The sequence below is a fragment of the Cynocephalus volans genome, chromosome 1 (assembly GCF_027409185.1).
Source record: "Cynocephalus volans isolate mCynVol1 chromosome 1, mCynVol1.pri, whole genome shotgun sequence".
Lineage (NCBI taxonomy): Eukaryota > Metazoa > Chordata > Mammalia > Dermoptera > Cynocephalidae > Cynocephalus > Cynocephalus volans.
The window spans coordinates 245,710,850-245,734,187 of record NC_084460.1 but is presented as its reverse complement, the minus strand read 5'-3'; the positions used below and the strand labels follow the sequence as shown (position 1 = coordinate 245,734,187).

Genomic DNA, 23,338 nt, shown 5'->3' with positions numbered 1-23,338 from the left:
CACGTGATCTGCTTGTACCCACCGGCTGCCTGCCGCTTTCTGCCATGAGTAGAAGCAGCCTGAGGCCTGTGCCAGATGCAGCTGTCCCAGAATCGTAAGCCAAATAAACCTCTGTTCCTTATAAATTACCCAGTCTCAGGTATTCTGTTATAGCAACACAAAACGAACTAATACAGCAGGATAATGTTGGAATCACACATTTGCATTCAAAACCCTGAGTACTGAGCTCAAATCTAGGACCTGTTATTTACTAACAGGTGACCTGGGGCACATTCCCGAGTTTCTCCGTTCCTTGTTGTTCTCAGCCATAAAATGGGAATAACAGCAGCAACCTCACAGGGCTGTTATGAGGATTAGACAAGTTACTACACATAAAACTTAGAGCAGTGTTTAGCACATCACTCGGTAAATACCAGCTATCATTATTATATGATATGCAGAATATTGAACTTAGGGACCGACAGAAACAGCTTTTTGGAGAAGACCCAACATAGGACTCACTGGTGTTCACCAGATGTATTAGTTTGCTAGGCCTGCTGAAACAAAGTGCCACACACTGGGCAGCTTACACAACAGAAATCTATTCTCCCAGTTCTGGGGCTAGAATTCCAAAATCATGGTGTCAACAACCTCGATTCCTTCTGAGGGGCATGAGGGAAGAATCTATTCCAGTCCTCTCTTCTTGGCTGTAGATGGCTGTCTTCATGTTCACATGGCGTTCTGTGTGCATGTTTGTGTCTAAATTTCACCTTTTTAGAAGTACACGTCATATTAGATTAGGGCCCATCCTAATTACCTCACTTTAATTAACTGTTAAGATCCTATCTCTAAATAAGGTCATATCCTGAGGTACTGGAAGTTAGGAGTCCAACGTATCTTTTGGGAAGGGACATAATTCAACCTTTAACACTAAATATGATGGATATGGGACATCTTTATAGGAAGGGTTTTGATGGAATTTCTCAAAAAGATGAATTTATTATCTCCGTCCAATAGTAGCTGATTATATAAATGAACCATGTAGAGGTAAGGAGGTGGTTAAACCAGAAAACACCAGTAAAATAATAGGCTAAATTGACAGTCTCCATGGTGACTAATTCAAAAAGAATGTTTTATGATTGTGCTCCAGGAAGATAATTTGTAATTTTGTTTACTTTTCCCCAAATGTAATTTTGAGAAATTCAGGCAGAGAAAGTCCAGTTTCTTTGTAATAGGAGAAAATAGTGTCTGTGAGATAAATACGAGAACTTGTGAAAACAGAGTGGCCCATGGATTTTTATTCTAAGGTTATAATATGTGAAAGATTGGTATTATGCCTTTTGGTATCTCTGGGTCAGTATTTTCCAAACTGTTCCTCGGGATGTTGGTAACTGTACTTGGGTAATTTGTACTTCTTTATGCAGGATTTCTCAGAGCCTTTGATGAGCTGTTACGTATTGGGATTCTCCAAGAGGCGATACAGTGTTCCCCAAAGATATTTGATGACCGAAGTTGCCCTTCATTGGTGCTACACACGGTGCAGGTGGAGACAGGCCATATCAGGTGGAAACATTGAAGGTGTAGATCTTGGCTAAAGGAGGAACTGGATATCCCCTAAGAAATGAAGTGCTGTGATGAAAGAAATCCAGAGTGTTTGAGAGCACATTGTTGGGCCATCTGTACCAGTGAGAGAAAGGGGAAAACAAGTTAGAGGAAGTTACATTTAAATCTGCAAGCTGAAATGTGAGATGAGGTAAGGAAGGGTGGGGCCTAACTCTCCAGGCAGAGAACCTTTGTACCTCCAGAAGCCTGGGGTCAAAGGACAGCACAATACATTCAAAAAAGTAGAAAAAAAGGTCCCCAGAAAAGAGGCTCTGGTGCAAAAACCTCTGGGCTGGAGGAGAGAGGCAGTGTCACCTTGCAGAAGCCCTTATATACCATATTATAGAGTTTAGGCTTTTCTATAAGAGGAAAGGGGAAACATTAAAGAGACTTAAGCAAATTAGAGACTTGGTCAAATTTTAGTTTTGACAAGTCTTTAGTTACTCTGATACTTTCGGTATCTCTGGGTCAGTATTTCGCAAACTGTTCCTTGGGATGTATAAGCCATCTGAGAAATACCTATGCACAGTTCCCCCTAAAAGCAGCAGCAATGAACCCCAGTTTTGAACCCCTACAAGGGCTCTGGTGCTCAGAATTCCTTTCCTTCTGCAGCCAAGAAGGGCCCCTGTTAATGTGCCTTGTGTAAGGTCCCTTCCAAACCAGGGACTCCTCAAGGGTAAATACTTCTTGCTAAGGATAAAATAGGTGCAGACTCCCTGAGTTACTGGAGAAGTCTCCAGGGATGTTGAGGGGACTCTTGACAGCAGTCTTAGCCTTAGAAGGGAAGATAGGGACAGAATTCTTCCCTGCAATTGCAGCACATGAATGAAATCAGCTTTCTGTTGACAGCTGCCAGTTCTCAGACCACTACAATGTTTTTAGATTTTAATCAGGTGAGGGACACAGGTACTCCTCATTTCCAACCCTGCTAAAAACTTCAGCTCATATCCATAAGAGAGGCTAGCTTTCCCTCCTCCACTCCCGCTTCCTCACCTACAACAACCCAGAAAGCTGGAGATGGGATACCAACAGGCCCTTGGAGGCTGAGATGCCCTGTCCTATAAATAGAAAGACCACTAGGGAAGACAACAAGGCCTCCAAGGGAGATATCCACCAGAAAGATACCTGAAAGTGGACAACACTGAAATCTAGGGTCTTTAATAACATGCCCAAAGTCACATGGTTAGCAGCACAGCTGGAACCAGAAGCCAGGTCTCTGCTTATCAATACAGTCTTGCCACCCCTTCGCATCACCAAGAACCAAACCTGCTAGAGGGTGAGAGGTCAAGAGACAGTGCTTGATTAGGGAGAAGAGGGCTCTGCTCCACTTGGAGGGTCATGATAGTTCCAGGGCAGGGTACACAGCAAAACCCATTCAGGGATTATCTTTTCTCATATCACAGCATTAACTTTAAGCTAGTCAATCAGAGTTTACATTTAAGTGTGCACAAACCCATGTAATCTTTATTAAAAGTGAAGGGTTACCCTTTGTTGGGGAAATAGAATAGTTTAGTCAGGCCCCCTTGCCTTGGGTATGGTTGGGTGTGGTGCAGCACATTCTTTGTAAACAAATTGGGGGGGGGTGGAGTTAGTGCACATGAACACCAATGTATCTTTTTAGTTTTGTTGCTGTTGTGTGTTAGAGAGTTGTGTGGAGCAGCAGCCCTGAACTGCTGGCCAGCAGAGAGCTCGCGTCTAAAAGGAGAGCATGTTTACTTTGCTAGTTGCTGTTCAGTTTTTCTTTGGACTTTGCTGGTAGCAGTTGAGTTTCTGAGTTTCTCTTTGGACTGCCTAGCTCCTAGACACGTATGTGTGTGTGTGTGCACGCGCATGCGCATGTGCGTGCAGAAATAAAGACTATTCTTTCTTCAACCAAGGCTCCAAAGACCTTTCTTCTGGTTACCTAGCTTGTAGACCTGTGTGTGAAGGGTTTGTGACCCAGTCTGGACAATGGGCTTGAGGTGTCTGTAAGCTCCAGACCCAGCCCTAGCTCTAAGCCCTTCCTTAAACTTTCAAAACATGCTGTACTTAAATTTTTCTTAGTGACATGGCAAGTATATTAAACATTTTCCCCCACACTTTTCACATGGCTCAGTTTTATTGAACTTATAAAGCTACTACAATCTTTAAACAAGCAGAATTTTCATAACAAAAATGTAGAGTACAAACCTTTTGAAATTTGGAAGAGAAAAAAAATACTAACAATGTAAGCATGCATATATATTTGGGGGTAGGTAGGGGGGTGGGCTGGCCAAAACAGGGATCCAAACACTTTGACCTTGAAGTATGCATATATTTTTAAATGAAGTTTATTTTTCCACTTGGAATAGAAATCCTATTCTGAAGACTTTTCAGAATTCAAGTGCTTAGTTATATCAATCTGAATCCATATTTGCTATTAGGTTACTAACTTTATATAAAGACTTGATTTCTATCAATTCCAATATTTCCAATTTATTTAACTTCTAAAGTTACAATTTTTTCATTTAAATACCTACAAACTCTTGTTGTAAGAATATGTATTAATAACAACTAAAATCAAGACATTTAGAAGGCAAAAAAGTATGTGCTTATGTTTTTAGTAATATTTATACATACAAATAAAAAGCTACTTTAAAGCAATCATGATATTTTCTAATGTTTGCTTATTTATGTTTAGGTTAAAATAATAGCTGGTGTGCAAATTAAGTACTAAATATCATTCAACTAGTTAACTGAAGAAAAGTTAAACTTTAGGAAAGCTGATTATAGTTACAATAGACAATTTATCTAAGCTATTAAGTAATGAAACAATGAGTTTTAAGTGCTCTCAAAAATTAGAAAGCAAGAAAAAGTTGCCAAAAAAAAAAAAAAGAAGAAGAATTAGAAAGCAAAAATAGCTAGCAACACAGTTCTTAGTGAGTGGTCAATGAATACTGACTGAAGAAATTTTTTAAAAGAGACAAATAAATGTATAAGCTATCATAAATTAAATGTAAATAAATGTAAAAGCTATCCTAAATTAACAGCCCTCTTGAACCATTTCCAAGGGATTCTTTTCTTTTCCAAAACAATGCACCAAATATATTGAAGAGGCCATTTTAGGGGACTCATAATTATCAATCAAAACTGAAGAAAAAGATAAAGTGAATAAAAAAGGGGGATCAAGAAAGAATAGAAAAGGTTCATATGACTTTCTTTTTAGCTGATTATAATAATATTGGAAAGTACTTAGAAATTTACTTTTAACATTCAACCATGATTTCTATAAAGCCTCCTCAGAGCAAGTAGAAAGGAAAATTTGAGACAACACACAGAATTTTGAATATCAGAGGGCAAGAAAATCTCACATAGTGAGTCTTCCATTTTCTCTAGGCCAAGCTACTTACAGATTTCAACTATTAAAAACATCATCTAAGACTATATCCACTCCCATCACACTCCCCCAAAAGAAAGAAAAACACTTGCAGGAGTCAAATTCCCAAAAGTGACAGATGCAAACACTATTGCAAAGAAGCCATATGTCCCCAAGAAGAGACTGTTATGAGACCAAAAAAATGATAGTTCATTAGTACATTTTGCCAGGCTTCATGACTCTACTCACATACAAGGACAGTGTGTGGCCAACATGGCCTGATTCATAGAAGCAAGAAGGAAAAGTTGCAATCTGTGCATTTTCCCCTCAAGAGTCGTGGCTTACGTTAATATAACACAGCAAGGAGAAAGAAGGACAACTGTCTCTCTAAGGAGGTTTGCTACTTAAGCAAAACCACAAATGAACTAAAACTCTTCTCCCAAGTGATGACTAAGGGTGACCTAAACACCAAAGGTGACTTATGTAAAGCACTGATAAGCTATTGAATTTTTTTTTTGTCCTTTTTTTTTGTGACCGCGCTCAGCCAGTGAGCGAACCGGCCATCCCTATATAGGACCCAAACCCGCGGCGGGAGCGCTGCTGCGCTCCCAGCGCCACAGAGCCACGGGGTCGGCCCTATGCTATTGAATTTCACTTACTAAACGTATACTTTTTTAAAAGGGTATTGGCACTTTTTTTTTCCTTAGCACCATGTCAAGGCTGCAAAGGTCTTCAAATTCATAAAGGCACTACTAGTAAGTGAATGATATATACTACTTATACATACATATACAGTTGGCCTGAACACAGAGATGATGGGCTATGTTTGTTTCCATTTTAAAAATATACATATGTTTAAGTTCATCCTACTTGGACTGTAGAAACTGAAAACAGGGAATCGATTATGAATTGTTCAACTCTGCTTATTGTGGGTGGTTAAAAATACATAATCTAGCAAAATTATGCAGACTGTCATCATTGCCCTGTATTCTCAATGGCAGATATCTTTGCCACCATTCCCCACACCCTCTTACCAAGCCTATGCTGACATCTTTAATCAAGTAGATAGGTCACTTTCTGCTAATCCTAGCCTCAAATTCAGATCCCTGGAAGCCACAACTAATTGATCAGAGTTGGCACAGAAGGAAAAAAAAAAAAAAAAGGCAGTTTGCCATCTATGGTCACAATGCTAAACCATAGGTATTTATTGCCACACATTTTTCTCTAGCCAACCAATGCCAAACAAGAAAGCAAACAAATAAATAAGAAAGCTAAATGGGATCATATTCTAAGGCCTTACCCAAGATGGGACACCATGGCAAGGGGCTTTGGACGATAACCTGAGTTTGCCAATCCTGAAGGTAAGCCGGAACACACGGATAACCTAGCAACCCCTAGCAATCACAAACACCACAGGAAAAGGGCACAGTACACAAATTTCCTGCTTAATTCAAGTACAGTCTTAACATTTAAAAGGTATTCACTGCATGCTCATTTACCATATAAATTTGTCAAATGAAGATTTTTAATCTATACATGGACATGTATATATTCCCTGATGAAAATCTTGTTGCTTAAACCCTACTATCTCCAGGCCACACTTTTGATTGCTGCCAAACAAACAAAAAACCGTGACTCTCTATTTTGACCAAGTCATGGTAACTTCTACAGCAAACCTGGTTCATCTTTTATAGCTAAACTATTAAAATCAATTGTAAAACCAAATACAAGTGATTCCAAATTGTATTTTCCACAACCAAGAAAGCATGCATACAAATGTGCATGCACACAAACACTCACACACTCACACATACACAGTTAAATAAAAGCTATAGGAACTCTAGGATGGTCTTCCAAAGGAAAATGGCCTTATTCTAGCCATCTAAAAAAAAAAAAAAAGGCAATCAATTCACAGTTCCTTGCATAAAGTTATTAAAAGAAAACAAAAGAAAAGCTGGCCAGTTAGCTCAGTTGGTTAGAGCATGATGCTGATAATACCCAGGTCCAGGATTCTATCCCTGTACTTTCCAGCAAAAAATAAATAAATAAAAAAATAAATAAAAAAATAAAAGAAAAAGAAAGGGGAAGAATGCCTGTCTGGCCAACAATGTTAGGGGTCAGAATTGTTCAACTGTTACACACAAAAAATACTCAAGTAAAGCCAGCCACTTTATTACCAGCAGTATCATATAACTGTGCCACTGTTTAACCACCCTGCTATTGATGAGCTAATCCAAACAAAGTATATCTACATATGAAAGTCAATACAAAGGAAAAACATCTGGAAGAATACATACCAGAAAAGAGCGATTACTCCTGGGGGAGGAGGTGCCAAGATGAATTTTGGCTTATTCATATTGTATAAATGATTGTTTAATAAAGAGTGTATATTCAGGTATTGCTTTAAAAAAATACCCAGTTTTTGTATTTCTGTGAGAAATACCCAGTTCTCTCACACTCCCACACTGACTGACAGAATAAAACTGAGCAGGAAATTCATTATAGTCATATCATTTTATTCATCTTTGATATTCTGAATATATTACCCATGGAAACTACCCCTCATTGGTGTCAAATGAATTGCTTAATCCATTAATATCCCTTTACATTAACATCCCTGTCCATTTGGTTTATCTATAGCAATTAATCAAACTTAATCCACCTTGCCATACATTCTGGATTTTGTGGATAAATTGTGGATTAGTTATTTATTTAGCAACTAACACTAGTCCAAAAAATTCAAGACATCTATCATCTGAAATACTAAATAAAATAAAGATACTTTAAACACTTAGTATTTCAGGATATAATAAAATATCATTCTAATCAATCACATATGAGTTAATGTTCTGTGCATCCTAATTGCTCTTATATTCTTGCACTTTAACATCTTTGTTATGAGGCTAAAATGAGGTAAAGTGCCTGGTCCATAGTAAATGTTCGAAAATATATTATTATCAAAGAGACCAAAAAAAGTCTTTTTGGGGGGCAAGGGGAGAATATTACAGAACAGAAAGGGCAAATTCCACCTACGAAAATATACTATATGTTAATTACCCTTTGATCATCATACATTGTATACATGTATTGATATCCAACTCTGTACCCCACAAATATTTATAATCAATACATTTCAATTTTTTAAAAAAAGAAAGAAAATATACTAGATTAGTTACTGCATTTGGAGAAGAGGCAGCGTAAAGACTCCAAAGATGTAGACATTGAAGCTCAGGGGATGAGATATCAAAGCAGATATTAAGGGGATGCAATAAAGACAGTAATAGTCACATTCAGGGAGAGGGGAAAATGCCAGCATCAACCTAATAGCAGGCATTATTTTACTTTAGCTAAGTCCACCTGTTCCATCTGTACTACCAAAGTTATCCTGATAATTTGAAAAGAGGTTTATTCACACTAAGCAACTGGCCATTCCTTTTGTAGAAAAATTCCTCCTCTCTAGCGGTACTGGTACTTACAGCCATTTCCCACAACCACGGACTCTACTTCAGTGAGTGAGAATGCTAATGCGCTTACAAATAAAAGTCCCCTTCCCCAAAGTATGCAGCTCACTAAACATAAAAAAAGCAGTGCCATCACCTACTCCCATTTCCCCTCTAAAAATGAGAATTGTGTTATCACACCCCTCTTATCCAGACATGGAAAAGATACTTAATATCTGAAAGAATTTAAAAACTTAGGCTCAGAGTAGCTTCCACCTAGAACACAATTATCTTAATTGTTTTGAAACATTAACATATAAAAACCAATCTGAAGCAGAACAATAAAAAAATGAATACAGTATTTAAATAAAACTTCCTCAAAAACATTTTGATTATAAAATAGTTAAATTAGAATTTTACCTATTGAATAAATGCGGACATTTTGCGTTATATAAGTCCACAACATTTTCTGAAAGGTGTACAAGCATTCACAAGAAGCTTATGGATGCAGTGACTAGAATCTACTATTCCTCTCTTTCTGTACTTTATATATTCAGAGTATTAAATCTTCTGGCTGTAGGTAAGGCATAATAAACATCTCCATAATTTTTTTCTCTATACTTCATATTTAGATAATAAAAACAAAACAATACCAATAAGGCTTAAAAGCATATTAAAATTTTTATACTTTTTAAAAACTTTTAAAGTAACTACTACTGATTGGATTTCTTAAGGCTTTAATGTTTCTTATAAAGATAACATTTAACATCTGAACATTTCATGTAAAAGGGTCAATATTATCAAGCACTAGATTTTCCCATATATAAATATTTCTTCCTATAGTAAAACACCTTCATTCAAGTCTCAAAGGGTCACTGAATTTAAAGTGATAGCAGTAACAATAATAATGGTAACAACAATATTAACAATACCCAACACATTTAATACATACTATGTGCCAGGCACTATTCTAAGTGCTTTTCATGAATTGATTCTTCTAATCCTCACTTCCCTAAGAGGTAGGTCGTACAGTAAAACCATATGAATTAAAAATCACTAGAGTGAAAAGAATGAATTATGGAATAATACTAAAGAAATTTTATTTTCTACACACCATGTGAATTTAAATCTAGATTTCCAGTTAAACATGGTGGACTGACCACATGACTATTTCCTCTACCTCCAAAATCCCACCAAAAAGACATTAAAGGAGTATAAAGGGTATTAATCCACCAAGAGAACAGACTATAAAGCCATGAGATTTCAACAAAGTTTATAAAGATAAAAACCAGTACTGAAAAATTAGTTAATTAGGACTAGAAGTCTGTACAAAGAACAACCGGATCCCAGATCCACCCCATCCCCACATCCATCTACAGGAGAAACTGAACCTGAGGGTCACCAACCATGGAGGAGAATTTGGGTGGGGTGGGTGGAGCATGAGAGAGGCTGAAAATGGAGGGATTAAGTAAAAGCCATCATACAAACTATGGGGTCCTTAGCCCTCTTCTCCTACCTTATTGCCAGAACCCAATTTTGTAGAGAAACTGAATGGCCCCAAAGAAAAGACCTCCACTGAAATTTAGGGGACCCCATCAGAAAAAGCCAGCTCTCTGATGGCCCTTGAGACAACTGATAAACCCAAGCCACATATAAAGAGCTAGGAAATTAACTTTTTAGTGTACATGACTAATATGAATATGATCTCTCCAACTTTCTAAGAAAGGCTTCAGAATGAGACAGAGTCCAAAACAAACAGAAAAGAGAAACATGGAAAAAATAGAAACATTGCAAGAAACAGGAAAAACATGAGAAAAACCCATACTTTTATCCTTGGGGAGATAAGAGGAGACACTGAATCTATAAAATAAAAACAGGGTTTTATGAAAAAGTAACAGAGAAAAAGATTTCTTAGAAATTAAAATATATATAGGTAAAGAAAATTCAACAGATGAGCTGGAGGATAACAAAAAGAACAAATATAATACAACCTCAAAAGCAACTGGAGAGAAAAGATTTTTTGAATTAGGAAATCAATCTGGGAGCTCCAACATTCAAACAACAGGAATTCAAGAAATAAAAGACAAAGAAAATGGAGGAGAGAAAATTATCAAAAAGGCAACACAAAAAAATTCCCAGAATTGAAGTAGATAAGTCTACAAATTGAAAGACTCTATCAAACCAAGTACCAATCAAAAAGAATGAATAAAGAACCCCATATTATTATGAAATGTCAGGGGCAAAGAGAAGCTCCTAAAAGCTTCCAGAGTATAAAAACATGTTCCATGTAAAGCAATGGTATCAGAATTCTCAGAGAAATACTGAATGCTACATGACCATGGAGCACTGCCTTTAAAATTCTAAGGGAAAATTACTTTCAGCAGACCCCAAACTACCAATCGAACAAGAGTACTGACATTTTCAGACCTGTAAAGCCTCAAAATCTTTACCTCCCATGTACCTTTTCTTAGGAAAGTTTAATATGTGCACAAATTGCTTTAATAAAAAGAAAGATAAATTGTAAAAAAGATAAGAATTTAAATTTACAAGTTTAGCATGAATTCAAAGAGAGAATTGGGGAATTAGGAAGATAAAAGAAGTCCTATCTACCAGCTACCTACCATTTACTTACCCACCAAGGATATTAAGAGAGAGACCTCCTTGAAAGAGCTATTGCAGCCTAATCTGGCTTTCTTTCAGGCCAGGATACTCCTTCTGCACCAAGTAGCAATAGCAAGGCTCAAAAGATAGACCTAGAGGCACCTCATTAAATAAAAGAAGCATTAGCAGAGTCCAAATTAATGATATTATAATGTATATAGAATTAGTAACAGCAGTCTAGTATCAACATATTACAAGGATATATTTCCTGAGATCTTGTGATGATTTCAAAATTTCTAAATGTGATAATGCATAGTGAAAAACCACAATTCAGGGTCAACGGTTCTAGGGCATTCGTGGAAATGAAAATACATTATCTCTTTCCCTAGAATTTAAGCAAAGCATCCATTTCTGGACTTGTCCTGATTGAAGATAACACAATAATCCAATGTAATGTAAAAAATTCAAATTTAGTTCATTTAAAAAAAATTATCATGGAGGTCCCTTTGATCATGGAGTCTTGCAATCCCACAGAACAGGGACCAGGCACCTAAAATGCAAAGAAAGTACTGGTTTTGCTTAGAAGGTCACTGATATGCCAAGAAAGTCTCCAGATTTCTCAATCACCTCATGGTCTAGGCAAAGCAAAAAAGGGACAACCGAAAACTACAAATTACAGAAAAATCTGACAAGCTAAAATTCTTACAGACTTGTTCTTATTTGGTTCATCTTTTTTAAAAAATTCAGAAAAGTCAGGCACACTTGAAAATATATAGGGCTCCTCAAAATGCAATGTTCCCTTAAACTTTACAAGTTGTTTCATGCTACTAATTCACTGATCAAAGCCTAGATATAATTCAAAAAATATTTATACTCCCTCAAAAAAAAAAAATGATTTCACAAATGTGTTTGGTTCCTAACAGAAAAAATGTGGCTCCAAGTCACAATAAAAGCCATACTTAGGAATACAGCAAACCTGTTCAAGCACCTGTTTCAATGGGGAAAAAAAATGATACAAACCAGAAATGATTGCATTTTATTTAAAAAATATTTACAGAAAACTGTTCATGAACTTACCTATTTGGGTAAAGCAATAAAAAATGGGCTTGATTATTTTCTATGAGTTCAGAAGTTTGTTATAATGTTTTCATTATAAACCTCTTACTTCAAAAAAAAATTAACTACAAGAAAAACTCCATATCAGTAGCACCTTGACCTTCATGGTCTTACCACTGTGAGGGTTCTGACTACAAAAAAGAAAAAGTAAAAAACCTGATTACCTGCTCAACATCAAAACTTACACTATCAAACTACCAAACTTTTTTTTTTCAAATTAAACATATGAAACACAACTTATTTGGAGAAGAAAAAGATTCCACTGAATATAGAGTAGTCTAATGACCTGTGTGCTATTTAAAATCACAAACACTTAATGTAGCATACAGTTTATCCAAATACATATTAATGTATATAAATCGTTTATAGATTTTTTATGTCCATTTCAAACTTAAGAAAGACTATAATTACAGATTTATTTTAGAAAATACCAAATATTAACTCTTAAAAAAAAATTCCCACATAAACTTACAAGAGAAATTTAAAGTGAAATAGGCCACACTATTCTAACCTCACAGGCAACAAAAACTACAAGTGTGCTTCATCTGTATATTTACCAGCAGGCCAAATATACAAACAAAATCAAATCATTAAAAATACTATTAGCACTTAATAAAGATTACACAGAATATCAATGAGTGTAAAAAATACAATGTATTATATGATGAGTTTGGATGCAAAAACCACATATTTATTAAACATATGATTAAATACTTAAAAACATCAAACCCGTTTGTTTTAAAGTGCTCCTTATCCAAAACCTTGGGCAAAACTGTCACCCCAGAGTTCAAAAAAACAAATTACAAGGCAAACATTGACAATAGGTATGAACAGACACTACCAAAAATTGCTATTTGTTCTTGAATTAAATAATAACATTGTCAAGTGATGTAGAGCAATCATCTTGACAGAATTCCTTTTTCGTATAAATATTCATAAATAAAAAAGTCTCTAGATATTCTAAAGAGCTGCAAACAATACCTTACAACAGCAGCTTAATGTCTATTTTAGAAAAAAAAATCACTAAAATCCTCTTCCATTGAAAGTCATTTATTTCTTCATGTAAGTGAGCAAGGTCACTACAACATTAACCTCTTTTCTAGAACAAGGTAAATAACAATGGTACACATCTTAAATTTGGTAGGTCACAAAAGTGAGGATGCAATTATCTTTTGATGCAACAAAAAAATAAATAAATAATAATTAAATACTTTAACCCAACGTTTGGTATTGACAAATCAGTAGTGTCAACTTCACATGTGAAGGACAACACAGTCTGGTTGTTGGAAAATGCTCAATATATCATGATATTTGGGCTAAAGATACTTAAGCGTTTCCTTTTTGCTTAAAGGAATACAATACAATCACCATCAAGCTGCTATCGTAACTCATTTTTAGCTGGGGTAAAGTGACCATTTGGTCCATGGCACATGTTACATATGTCACACTTCTGTCAAACTGAAACCTTAGAAGATTTCATGTTTATAAACTACAATACCCACTGACCAAGCTGTCAGTCCCTCACAGTTTTTTAGAAAAATATCTACATTTGTCCTTACGGATGTCAAAATGTTACACCATTTCTTTAAAAAAAAAAAAAAAAAAAAGATGCACATTCATACTGTGAAGTTATTAGGAAAATACTCTTGCAAATAAACTATATAAAGATAAAATACACTTCAAAAGTATGTGGGCTGTATTTTGTTTGTTTTACAATATTCTATAAAGTGCAGAGAAATCTTAAGTAAAGGGAAAAACTACCCCCTATAACAACAGTTTAATTACAGCAGCTTTTGCATAGCAATACTCAGAGGAAGTCGGACGCTTCGGTTTCCTCAGGAAGAGAAGGATGGAAGAGGATCTTCCAATTCAGATTTTTTTTTGGCTGTAAGTCTGCTTTCTTCAGGAATGGTTGCTGATGCTAAATCTCCATTAAGTGTATTTCTTGAACAGTGAACAGGTCCTATTAAGAAATTGATTAAAAGGTTATATATCCCATCAATATTAACTTCAGTCCTCTGTAAAAGACCATTTTAAATTTCCTATGTAAGGACATGAAATTTCTTTCACTTCCTGCTAATTTTTTGTTTGTCTCATAGAGAAAAACCTAACTTTTTAACTACTGACAGTAATAAGAAACTTCAGAGTTCATGAGATAATGAAACTATAAGAAGTACAGGTTTTTGTTTCCTTGCTAGAACCATGGCTGGCATGGGCAGTCAATAATATTTGATAAATTGAATTTAGTCTTTCTTAATTAACTACTACTTTTTCAGCCTGATTGTTTTAATGCTGTTAGTATCTTCCTTGTTTCTAGGTAAAGAAACCAAGACCCAAAATAGATTACACACTTATCCAAGATCACACAATTGGTAACAGAACTAAAACTAAATTCATGTCTCCCTCTTTTCATTATAAGACTTTCTGAGCAAAGCTGACAAGGTTCCTCACACTGAAAGTTGCCACCTTTCCATGTGAAATGCAACACACAGAACTACCACACAACTCGAAGTAAACACAGACAAACACATTGGCATAGTGCTGTTCCAAGGTTGCACATTTATACACATTTTCAAAATTTACCAATTACAGAGCCCCACAACAACTTTGCTGAATAGGCCAAAGAAGGAGAGAGAACCCATCTAACTTACTATCTGGGTCTTCAAGCAGAATATCATTATAAGAGTCTGTATCCGAGTAGGTTCTTCGGCGTCGCTGGGAGAGTCGGTGAAGTGTAGACACTGGTTCTTTTGTAGAATGGCTACTTCTGCAAATTAAATAAAAAGCATTAAATTGTAAGGTCTTAAACAAATGAAAGCACCTTCATTTTGACTGGAATTTTAAATGTCCTCTCTTTAAGTGAAAGAGGAACTATTTTTATGCCCAATGTCCTATGTTAGCAATGTTATACTCATTCAGAGGTCAAATCGCAAGCAAGTCAACCCATTTGGAATCAAGCAGTAACCTGAAGAATACGGCTTCTGAGCTAAACTAAATGGAAAGAGGGTACAATGGAGATGAAGTGACTTCTATAGGGAAGGGTCCAGCAAGACAGTAGATGTATCAGATGCTTTACAAATGTTTGAATAGAAGTTATGGATTTCACAATTTCATGTATCTAAAGTCAATCCGTATTTGATCAAAACTAGCAGACTAGCAGGGATATGCAAGAAATTTAGGGAGCATGCTAGAGGTAGACTCACTGACAACAGCAAGAAAAGATAAATACTGCAGAAGGAGGCCAGAAAAACTTTTTAAAAAATCAGTCTAAAAAATTAAGCATAGAAGCAAATCACCACTACCTAACCATACCTCAGCTATTATTTTATAACAGCCTGATGTCACTAAACTTAATGTCAACCTCGAATCATCAGGAAAAATGTAAATTTTTAAAATTCTTAATGTATCTTATTTCGTTAAGTATAAGGATAAAAAAGTTTAGAAAAATTTTTATAAAAATAAAAGTTTATCATAGGTTAAGTTTCCATTTTTCTAGAAAATTCACTTGGTTGAACTCTTCATTGTCTGACAGGATTGGCTATAAACATTGCTGGACTCCTCTGAGTACCTGATGGGTTCAAAGATTACATAATCTTCAGAGGAAAAAAAATAAAACATGACAAAACAATAATAAGGGCTCAGCACTTAACAGTCTTAACATATAGAAATAAATACTAATGTAACTATAATTTCATCACTCACCAAAGAACCAAATAAAACAACCACAGCAACTTAAAGAATATTGCCTAACAAAATGAAGAACGCGTTAACAACCTAGGATATTGGCTGGATCTATCTAGAAGGTAAATTTTTTGAATGTGTATATATGAGTGTATACTTTAAAATATCAAGTGGTTTTCTCTCTTTTCAAAAGCAAGATCTTTCTTAATAAAGTAACAGTTCAACATGAATATATGATACTATAAAAAGCTGAGGTAAAATGAGCGTCAGCTGTGGAGCTCTGATACATCAAAAATTAATTTGTATTTAACCATCACTTAATATGTTTCAAACATCTAAAAAGGTAGAACAGCTGGCAGAATGCTTACCTTGATGGTTAATTTATTCACTCATTTTTTTATTTACTGATGACCTACTCTGGGGGCCAGGCCCTTACACTAAACACTAAGAGATATCTACCAACAAATGCAGGGGAACTTCAAAAAGTTTGTGGAAAAACAGAATTAAAAGGTAACACAAATCTTCCCCATGAACTTTTTGAAGACCCCTCATATAATGCTGAGCAAATCAGAACCAGATCTTACCCACACAGAGTTTACATTCCACACTGCTTGTTAAAGTCCCAACGAATTTCCCTAAGTAGGTATAATTTTGAGTGAACTTGATAAAAAGAAAAGGCATTTTACCTCTCTGAACTGCAAGAACCGGGGTGGCTGACAGAACGCTTCATCTAGAAATTTTTAAAAAATTAACATAATTCATGTCAAGTAATTTATTATTATTATCATAATTAACATAAATTTACTCACAGAAAAAGATTCCTGGAAAGATATTTACCTTTTATAGATTCAAGCAACAATTAACACAATGTCAAGCTTTCTCCCTAATAGCCATTGATTGGAATCTTTCTTAACAAGTACCAAAAGCATACCAAAAACATGCTGGATTCTTTTCTCAATGCTAAAAACCGAATTATACATGTATATATAAGAACAGTGAATGCATAACAAATCCAAAAAGTCACACCTTTTGTGATAAAAAAGAATATCTAGCAAGCAGAAAATATTCTAATAAATCTCTCTCTTTTTTTTAAAGGGCAGAAGTAGAGTCTGGTAGTAAAGCTTCTCTTTACCATTCATTATTCAGGTAGCTGATACACAGATGTTCTAAAGTGTGATTTTCATAGTTGATGGCATTAATAATTCAAGTCTTTAAAGAACGAACGCTAAGCCTTGAATAGGTTTCTAAAACATATCCTTAAAAAATAAATATCTGATTAAGCAGATGTTTAGAATTTGTCATATTTATTAAATATTTATTAAATATGACAACTACTAAACATAATTTAGAAGATCCAACTACTCCATCAAAGAATAGAGGTAGACAGCCAAGTAAAAGATCATTTCAAAGTTTAACAAGGTAGCAGAAAAGCAACATTTATACTAAAGATTTAAGATGATTGCTTTTATATGCATGGGTCCAAGAGTCTTATAAGTCCAGGTCTAACATTATGTTATGTAAATGCCCTCTATATTTAGAACATGAGCCACTAGCAACTCTGATAAATCCCTGTGGAAATAATAACAGACATGACCCACCCAATTTGTAGTATAGGAAGAGCTAGTAAGACTGATATTAAGATGCAAGTGGACATTAAATTCTCCTTTAACAGAAATTACTTCCTTTAGGATTATTCACCCAATGACTACCCACTACAATAATCACTCAATTGTCAAAAATGACAATTGTCTTAACTTTCATGATGATTTGAAAAAAAGTTAAATGCAAGTTTATTCTCAAATGGGTTTGATGAGATTAACTACATAAAATGGTTATAAAGATTAAAGTTTTGGAATTCTCAAATATTGCAGCTTTCTATTTTATATAAAAAATAAATTTTTATATTAAAAATAAGTTTTCCATATAATTAGCTCATGTTATTAAAAAATTTTTTCCCACAAAGACTGTTTTACCTTACTTTCCAGGCTATGCGTCTTCAGAACTAATTACTATAAGCCACAATTCTTTTTTTTTCTTTTTTTTCTTTTTCTTTTTTTTTTTTTGCCTTTTTTCGTGACCGGCACTCAGCCAGTGAGTGCACCGGCCAGTCCTATATAGGATCCGAACCCGTGGCGGGAGCGTCGCTGCACTCCCAGCGCCGCACTCCCCCGAGTGCGCCACGGGCTTGGCCCATATAAGCCACAATTCTTGCTTTATGAATCAAGTAAAATGGCATAGCTAGGAAAAATAGGCAACCTCTAATCTATTAACTCCTAGATTAACTTATCGGATTTCCTATAATTTTTCTACTGACGAAAGGCTTTGGTTTAAGAAACAGTTATAGTTTCTCATACAAAAAATACACACGTGACTTCTCTGGACTACAGAGCAATTGTAACAGAAGGCATTTCATGAGAAGTTCAATGTAAAAACAAGGCAGCTTTGAGGTATTTTTTATAAAATTTGACTCGAGAAAGCACATCTTTAAAAAAAAAAAAAGTGTACCCTTTGTATATAAACCTCAGGAACATTACAGCACTGTAATACATCTATTTCACAAGATTGGTTTTTTGTTCACTGTACATTTTATTTAACAGTTTACAGCATATCTATAATTGTTCTAAAAAGCAACACTCTTGGGCCAGCCCCGTGGCTCACTCGAGAGAGTGCAGCGCTGATAGTGCCGAGGCCGCGGGTTCGGATCCTATATAGGGATGGCCAGTGTGCTCACTGGCTGAGCGTAGTGCAGACGACACCGAGCCAGGGGTTACGATGCCCTTACCAGTCAAAAAAAAAAAAGCAACACTGTCAAACTGTGTACTGCTGAACACCATAGTTCTATGAGACGGTATTCAAAAAAAACAAAAAGGGTTCAATTGTCAAATAAATTTTCAGAATGACTGCACACTACCTCTCCTTCCCAGAAATTCATAATACACTTCACCATAAAAAAGACTGAGAAGTTCTACCAGGCTGTCCCTATCAGATTGAGACAGAGAAACCCAATTCATTAAGTTAACCAAAATTTCCCAAAGTAATATGACCATAATATTTATTTTCATGGTACACTTGCCTCAAAGGACACTATTAGTTCATCATATGATTAGAAAACAAAGCTCTAAATAAATGTAGGCAATAATCTTTACTAAATCTCACATAACTAAATTTGCTGGAGTGGGTAAAAGAATCTGGAAATAAGTTTGACTCCATTCTTCTAACAAATAAGTCTTCAGGTAGTTGCTAAAACAGTAGCCATGTGACATTCTTCCTACTACAAATGGAATCTTAAAAACACTTTGATGAAAAAAATTTAATGTCTCATCAAACATTATCTCACATAAACGTTCCCTACAGCATGCTAAAACAAGTTTGTTAGCTTGGAAAAGACAACCACCCCCAACAAAAGTGAACCTGTCACTCAGTATAATCAGGAGGTAAGAAACTAACATTAAGCACCTAACATTAAGCAGGTTAGAGCCTTTGCAATGACCCTCTGTAGAAGACACTTTATTTTACAGATGAAGAAACCGATGACCAGAGATTAAGTAACTTGCCTACTCAGAGGATTCAAATCCAAATACTGACTACAAAATACTGTTCCCACTGGAACATGTTTCTAACTCCTTACAACTCTTTTAAAGATTTGCTTAATGGTACCCCAATGTGAGTAAAACATCACCCCACTGTGAAGCTTTTACTAAGTAGAAGAGTGTTCCCCAACCTTTTCTGTGTCACAGCACACACAGTGCATTATAATACAAAGGTACCTCAAAAAGTTCATGGAAAAATATAATTAAAAGATAATACAAATCTTTCCATGGACTTTTTGAAGTGCCATCATATCTTCCTGGAACACTGGGGTAAATGGATAAAGCAGCTTGTAGGCAGGCAGGACACAGCCCCTCTGAGGGGGAGGGGATCAGGACACTGGCACATGTGCTAAGCTCATCAGCTGAGAAGCTCCAATACAGAATATGAGTACAAACGACCTGTTGACTGTTCCCCCCACCCCTAACTGCCTGCTTCCACCCTCAAAAATAAAAATGAAAAAAAAAACCCACATGCAACTTCACTAGGAAAAAAACAAGTTCTAACCATTTGAACAGGTGAAGGTGACACAGGAGAAACTAAGGGATCCGGATGGGGCAGTTGAAACATCTCAGGTTTAAACTTGGCATTTGCTATCTTCACACATTCCTCAAGCGTTGTGATGAATGTATTACATGTGGCACTAAGCAGAGAAGAAGCTTCATTCATGCTCTGAAAAGTTACACACAAAGACTTGAAAAGACTTGCACACAAGTAGAAACATGCACAACTTTATAATCAAGTAATGAAACATCCCCAGTGGATACATTACTAGGTTATGTTTGAATTTATTTAAAATATGCTACGTTAGAAAATTAAAGCAATACATGAATAAGAAACATCTTTCTCTTAGGTAAACAATGTATGAAATTAAATTCCAAGAAAAAAGAAGTTTTGCATTTAAATCAAAAATTCCATTTTAAAATTGTGTGCAAAAATTTATCTCAGAGAACCCTAACCTAAATGCAATTTCTATCTATCTATCAGAATTCCAAAGGTGGTTCCAGCAGTGGAACATCCTGCGAGTTACTTAGCAATACAATTCATACCTACACCCATTCTCCCATTTCTTTCTTGGTAGAATAAAAAACCCAATTTTGTTTAGGACAGCAAAGCGCCCTGACCCCAGGGGATGAATACAGACTGATCTAATCCAGTCATGGCTATTCCATTACCCTTTGTCAAATACTCATTTTTCCTAGTCTTCGTTGAGCCAGACAAAAAGATGATGAAACGCCTACTGGGGAATTTCTAGAATTTTTGTTTCTTGATTTAAACTCAAGGACAAGATGAGAAGGTCTCTCTCCACGCTGGCTACTCCATTGCCTTCTGTCTCTTTGTGACCTTGGCAGTCACCTTGAAGCCCGGGACATGAAGAGAAAAACCCAACACCTCAAGAATGGCAGAGCAGAAGGATGGAATAAGCCTAGGTCCTGATAACTGTCATTGAGCTGCTGGAGCAAATGTGAGCGCCCCTACCTCCAAAGAGCTTGTGATGAAACAGTTCAGTGCCCTTAGGGTTTAAGGTACCCAAAGCCAAACACAGCCCACCTCACATAAGATTCCTCCCCAACAGGAGAGGAAGATTTCTTGTCCCACTTCTACCAAGTTAGGCAGAAGGGGACCGGGAACCACGCCTTGAGAAGACTTTCCTTTCCACACTGATCCTACTTAACCAGAAAAAATAAGCCTATTTCATAGCAAGATCCTACTAATCTAAATTTTGATTCCTACATCATTGTTCTGAGAAGGATATTTTTTTAAGTTATTTTATGAAAGTTATCAAGTGTTCGGTAGTTGAAGCTGGGACCTTACCACCAAGAGAAAGAGAACAGCAGTCATCCAATGAGTTCATGCAATCAGCCTGGAGAACAAAGCCTGGAATGCTGCTTCCCCACCCCAACTCCAAATTATCAAAATAGCTGCTGCAAAGATAGGCCATGGTTCCCTGGAGAAATGTGCTGCTTCTTGCTCTACTCTGGCTACACACACACACAACCTAGAAGATGCTACAGATTTCCAGATAGTCTACAGTAGGGACAGCCCAGAATAGCTGAAAATAACTCTTTGTGAAACGCTTCTCTCTCGTCTTATGGGATGACTAAGGACTCCCCAGCATACTACAAAGCATAACCAGATGTCAAGGGGTCCTCTTTGTTATACCTCTACACTGGGAGATGAATGATTCTCATCCTGGTGCACAAATTCCTGGATCGTATGAACTTGCTGCATCAGGAGGTCACAGTAGAGGCGAAGTTCAGACATTTTGGTTTTCAGAGATTCACTGGTTTCACTTATTTCTAAAAGGAACATGCATAAACATCCAATTAGATAATTTTCATATTCTTTGGGCAATACAGCAAAATGGAGTCATTTAAAAAAATAAAGCAGTAAGTAAGTATAAATACATACAGCTTAAGAGATTTGAGACCTTGGAAACAGGATCATGAAGACCCTTAAGAAACATCTTTACTTTAGACATATGGAAAAAAATTGAGTCATATGACTGCCATGAAGTTTAGGTAGATTAATTTCCAGAGACAGGGTTATGACCCCTAGATGTCTTACACAGGATATTTCCATTTTGTTAACTCATCCTCCATTTGAAAAGTGTCTGTAGTTCTTCTGTGAATTGGCTTTTTTGTCCTTTATACAAGGGTACTTTAAAAAGTTCGTAGAAAAGTAGAATTAAAAGTAACACAAATCCTTCTACTAATTTTTTGAAGACCCCTCATACATCTTTTCCAGCTCTGAAGTTTGGTTTTTCTCTTAGTAATACATAAACTGATTTGTTCCCTGTACCGGCCAGCTTACAAAAACAATATGTGTACATAAATATTTTGTAATTGATAATTTGCAAAAGCTCTTATACATTAAAAACAGTAAACTTTCATCTACCCTATATACTGCAAATACTTTTCCAGATCTGTTAGCTCTCTTTCAGTTTTCTTTATTGTATATTTTGGCATACAGAAGTTTTTAATTTTTATGTAATTAAAATTATTGCATATAAATATTCATTTATTTTCTTCTGTTCCTTTCACATTATACTGCTTTCAAATTTTTTAAAAAAAATTCTTAAGAGCTTACTTTCTTCTCTTTAATATCTCCAGACAAACTAAACATCCAGCCATTAATCTCAGCTACTCACAGGCCAATACCTTTTAAACCAGACGTATAAGCTGCAGATGCGGAAAAAATATTCACAGTATTCCTTTGTATTCCCTGAGTCAGGCCAGTGGCACTGCTTTCTGGTACTAACCACAATGCCACTTTTGCTAAAGTAGACCAAAGCTGCTCTATCTGCCCATTTGATCTAACCCAAATCAATTTCTGCCCAAACTTAAGTCCATTCCTCCTTTTTTTAAAAAATTATGGTAAAATATACACAAGATAAAATTTATCATTTTAACCATTTTTCAGTATACAGTTCAGTGGTATTAAGTACATTTACATTGTTGTATACAACCATCACCAACATCCATCTCCAGAACTTTTTCATCTTCCCCAACTGAAATTTTGAACCCATTAAACACTAACTCCATTCCTTCCTCCCCCTAGCGCCGGCAATCACCATTCTAATTTTTGTCTGTATAAATATGATTATCCTGGCTATTTCATATAAGTGGAATCATACAGTATTTGTCCTTCTGTGACTGGCTTACTTCATTTAGCATAATGTCTTTAAGGTTCATCCACGTTGTAGTCTGTGTCAGAACTTCCTTCTTCTTTAAGGCTGAATAATATTCCATTGAATGTATATACCACATTTTGTTTATCCACTCACGTGTCTATGGATATTTGGGATGTTTCAGCCTTTTGGCTTCTGTGAACACCCATTTCTTCTTATGCTACCCTTAGTCATATTCTATTCATGATGTTCTTTTACATATTTGAAAATTTATTCCTCAGCCTCCATTTTTCAATTCCTGTAATTCAGTTGCTTCCACTAATTCAATTAACTTATATTATTTTTTAATCACAAAAGAAATACATA

At 35.7% G+C, this 23,338-nt stretch overlaps 1 protein-coding gene across 3 annotated transcripts in view; it reads right to left on the bottom strand.

Moving 5' to 3' along the window:
• Positions 1-1,564: 1,564 nt before the first annotated feature.
• PLEKHA3 (pleckstrin homology domain containing A3) overlaps positions 1,565-23,338 on the bottom strand; it is a 30,755-nt gene continuing 8,981 nt past the window's right edge. For 2 of the 3 annotated variants that reach the window (XM_063113482.1, XM_063113494.1), the window contains exons 4-8: positions 21,505-21,641; positions 19,849-20,013; positions 16,440-16,483; positions 14,724-14,839; positions 13,742-14,035 (exon numbers count right to left, since the gene is read on the bottom strand). In XM_063113482.1, the coding sequence (XP_062969552.1) occupies positions 13,908-14,035; positions 14,724-14,839; positions 16,440-16,483; positions 19,849-20,013; positions 21,505-21,641 (590 nt within the window). In that variant the 3' untranslated portion in view covers positions 13,742-13,907. Of the gene's footprint in view, positions 1,657-13,741; positions 14,036-14,723; positions 14,840-16,439; positions 16,484-19,848; positions 20,014-21,504; positions 21,642-23,338 lie in introns of those variants that run through there. The other variant, XM_063113487.1, reaches the window with a different exon arrangement.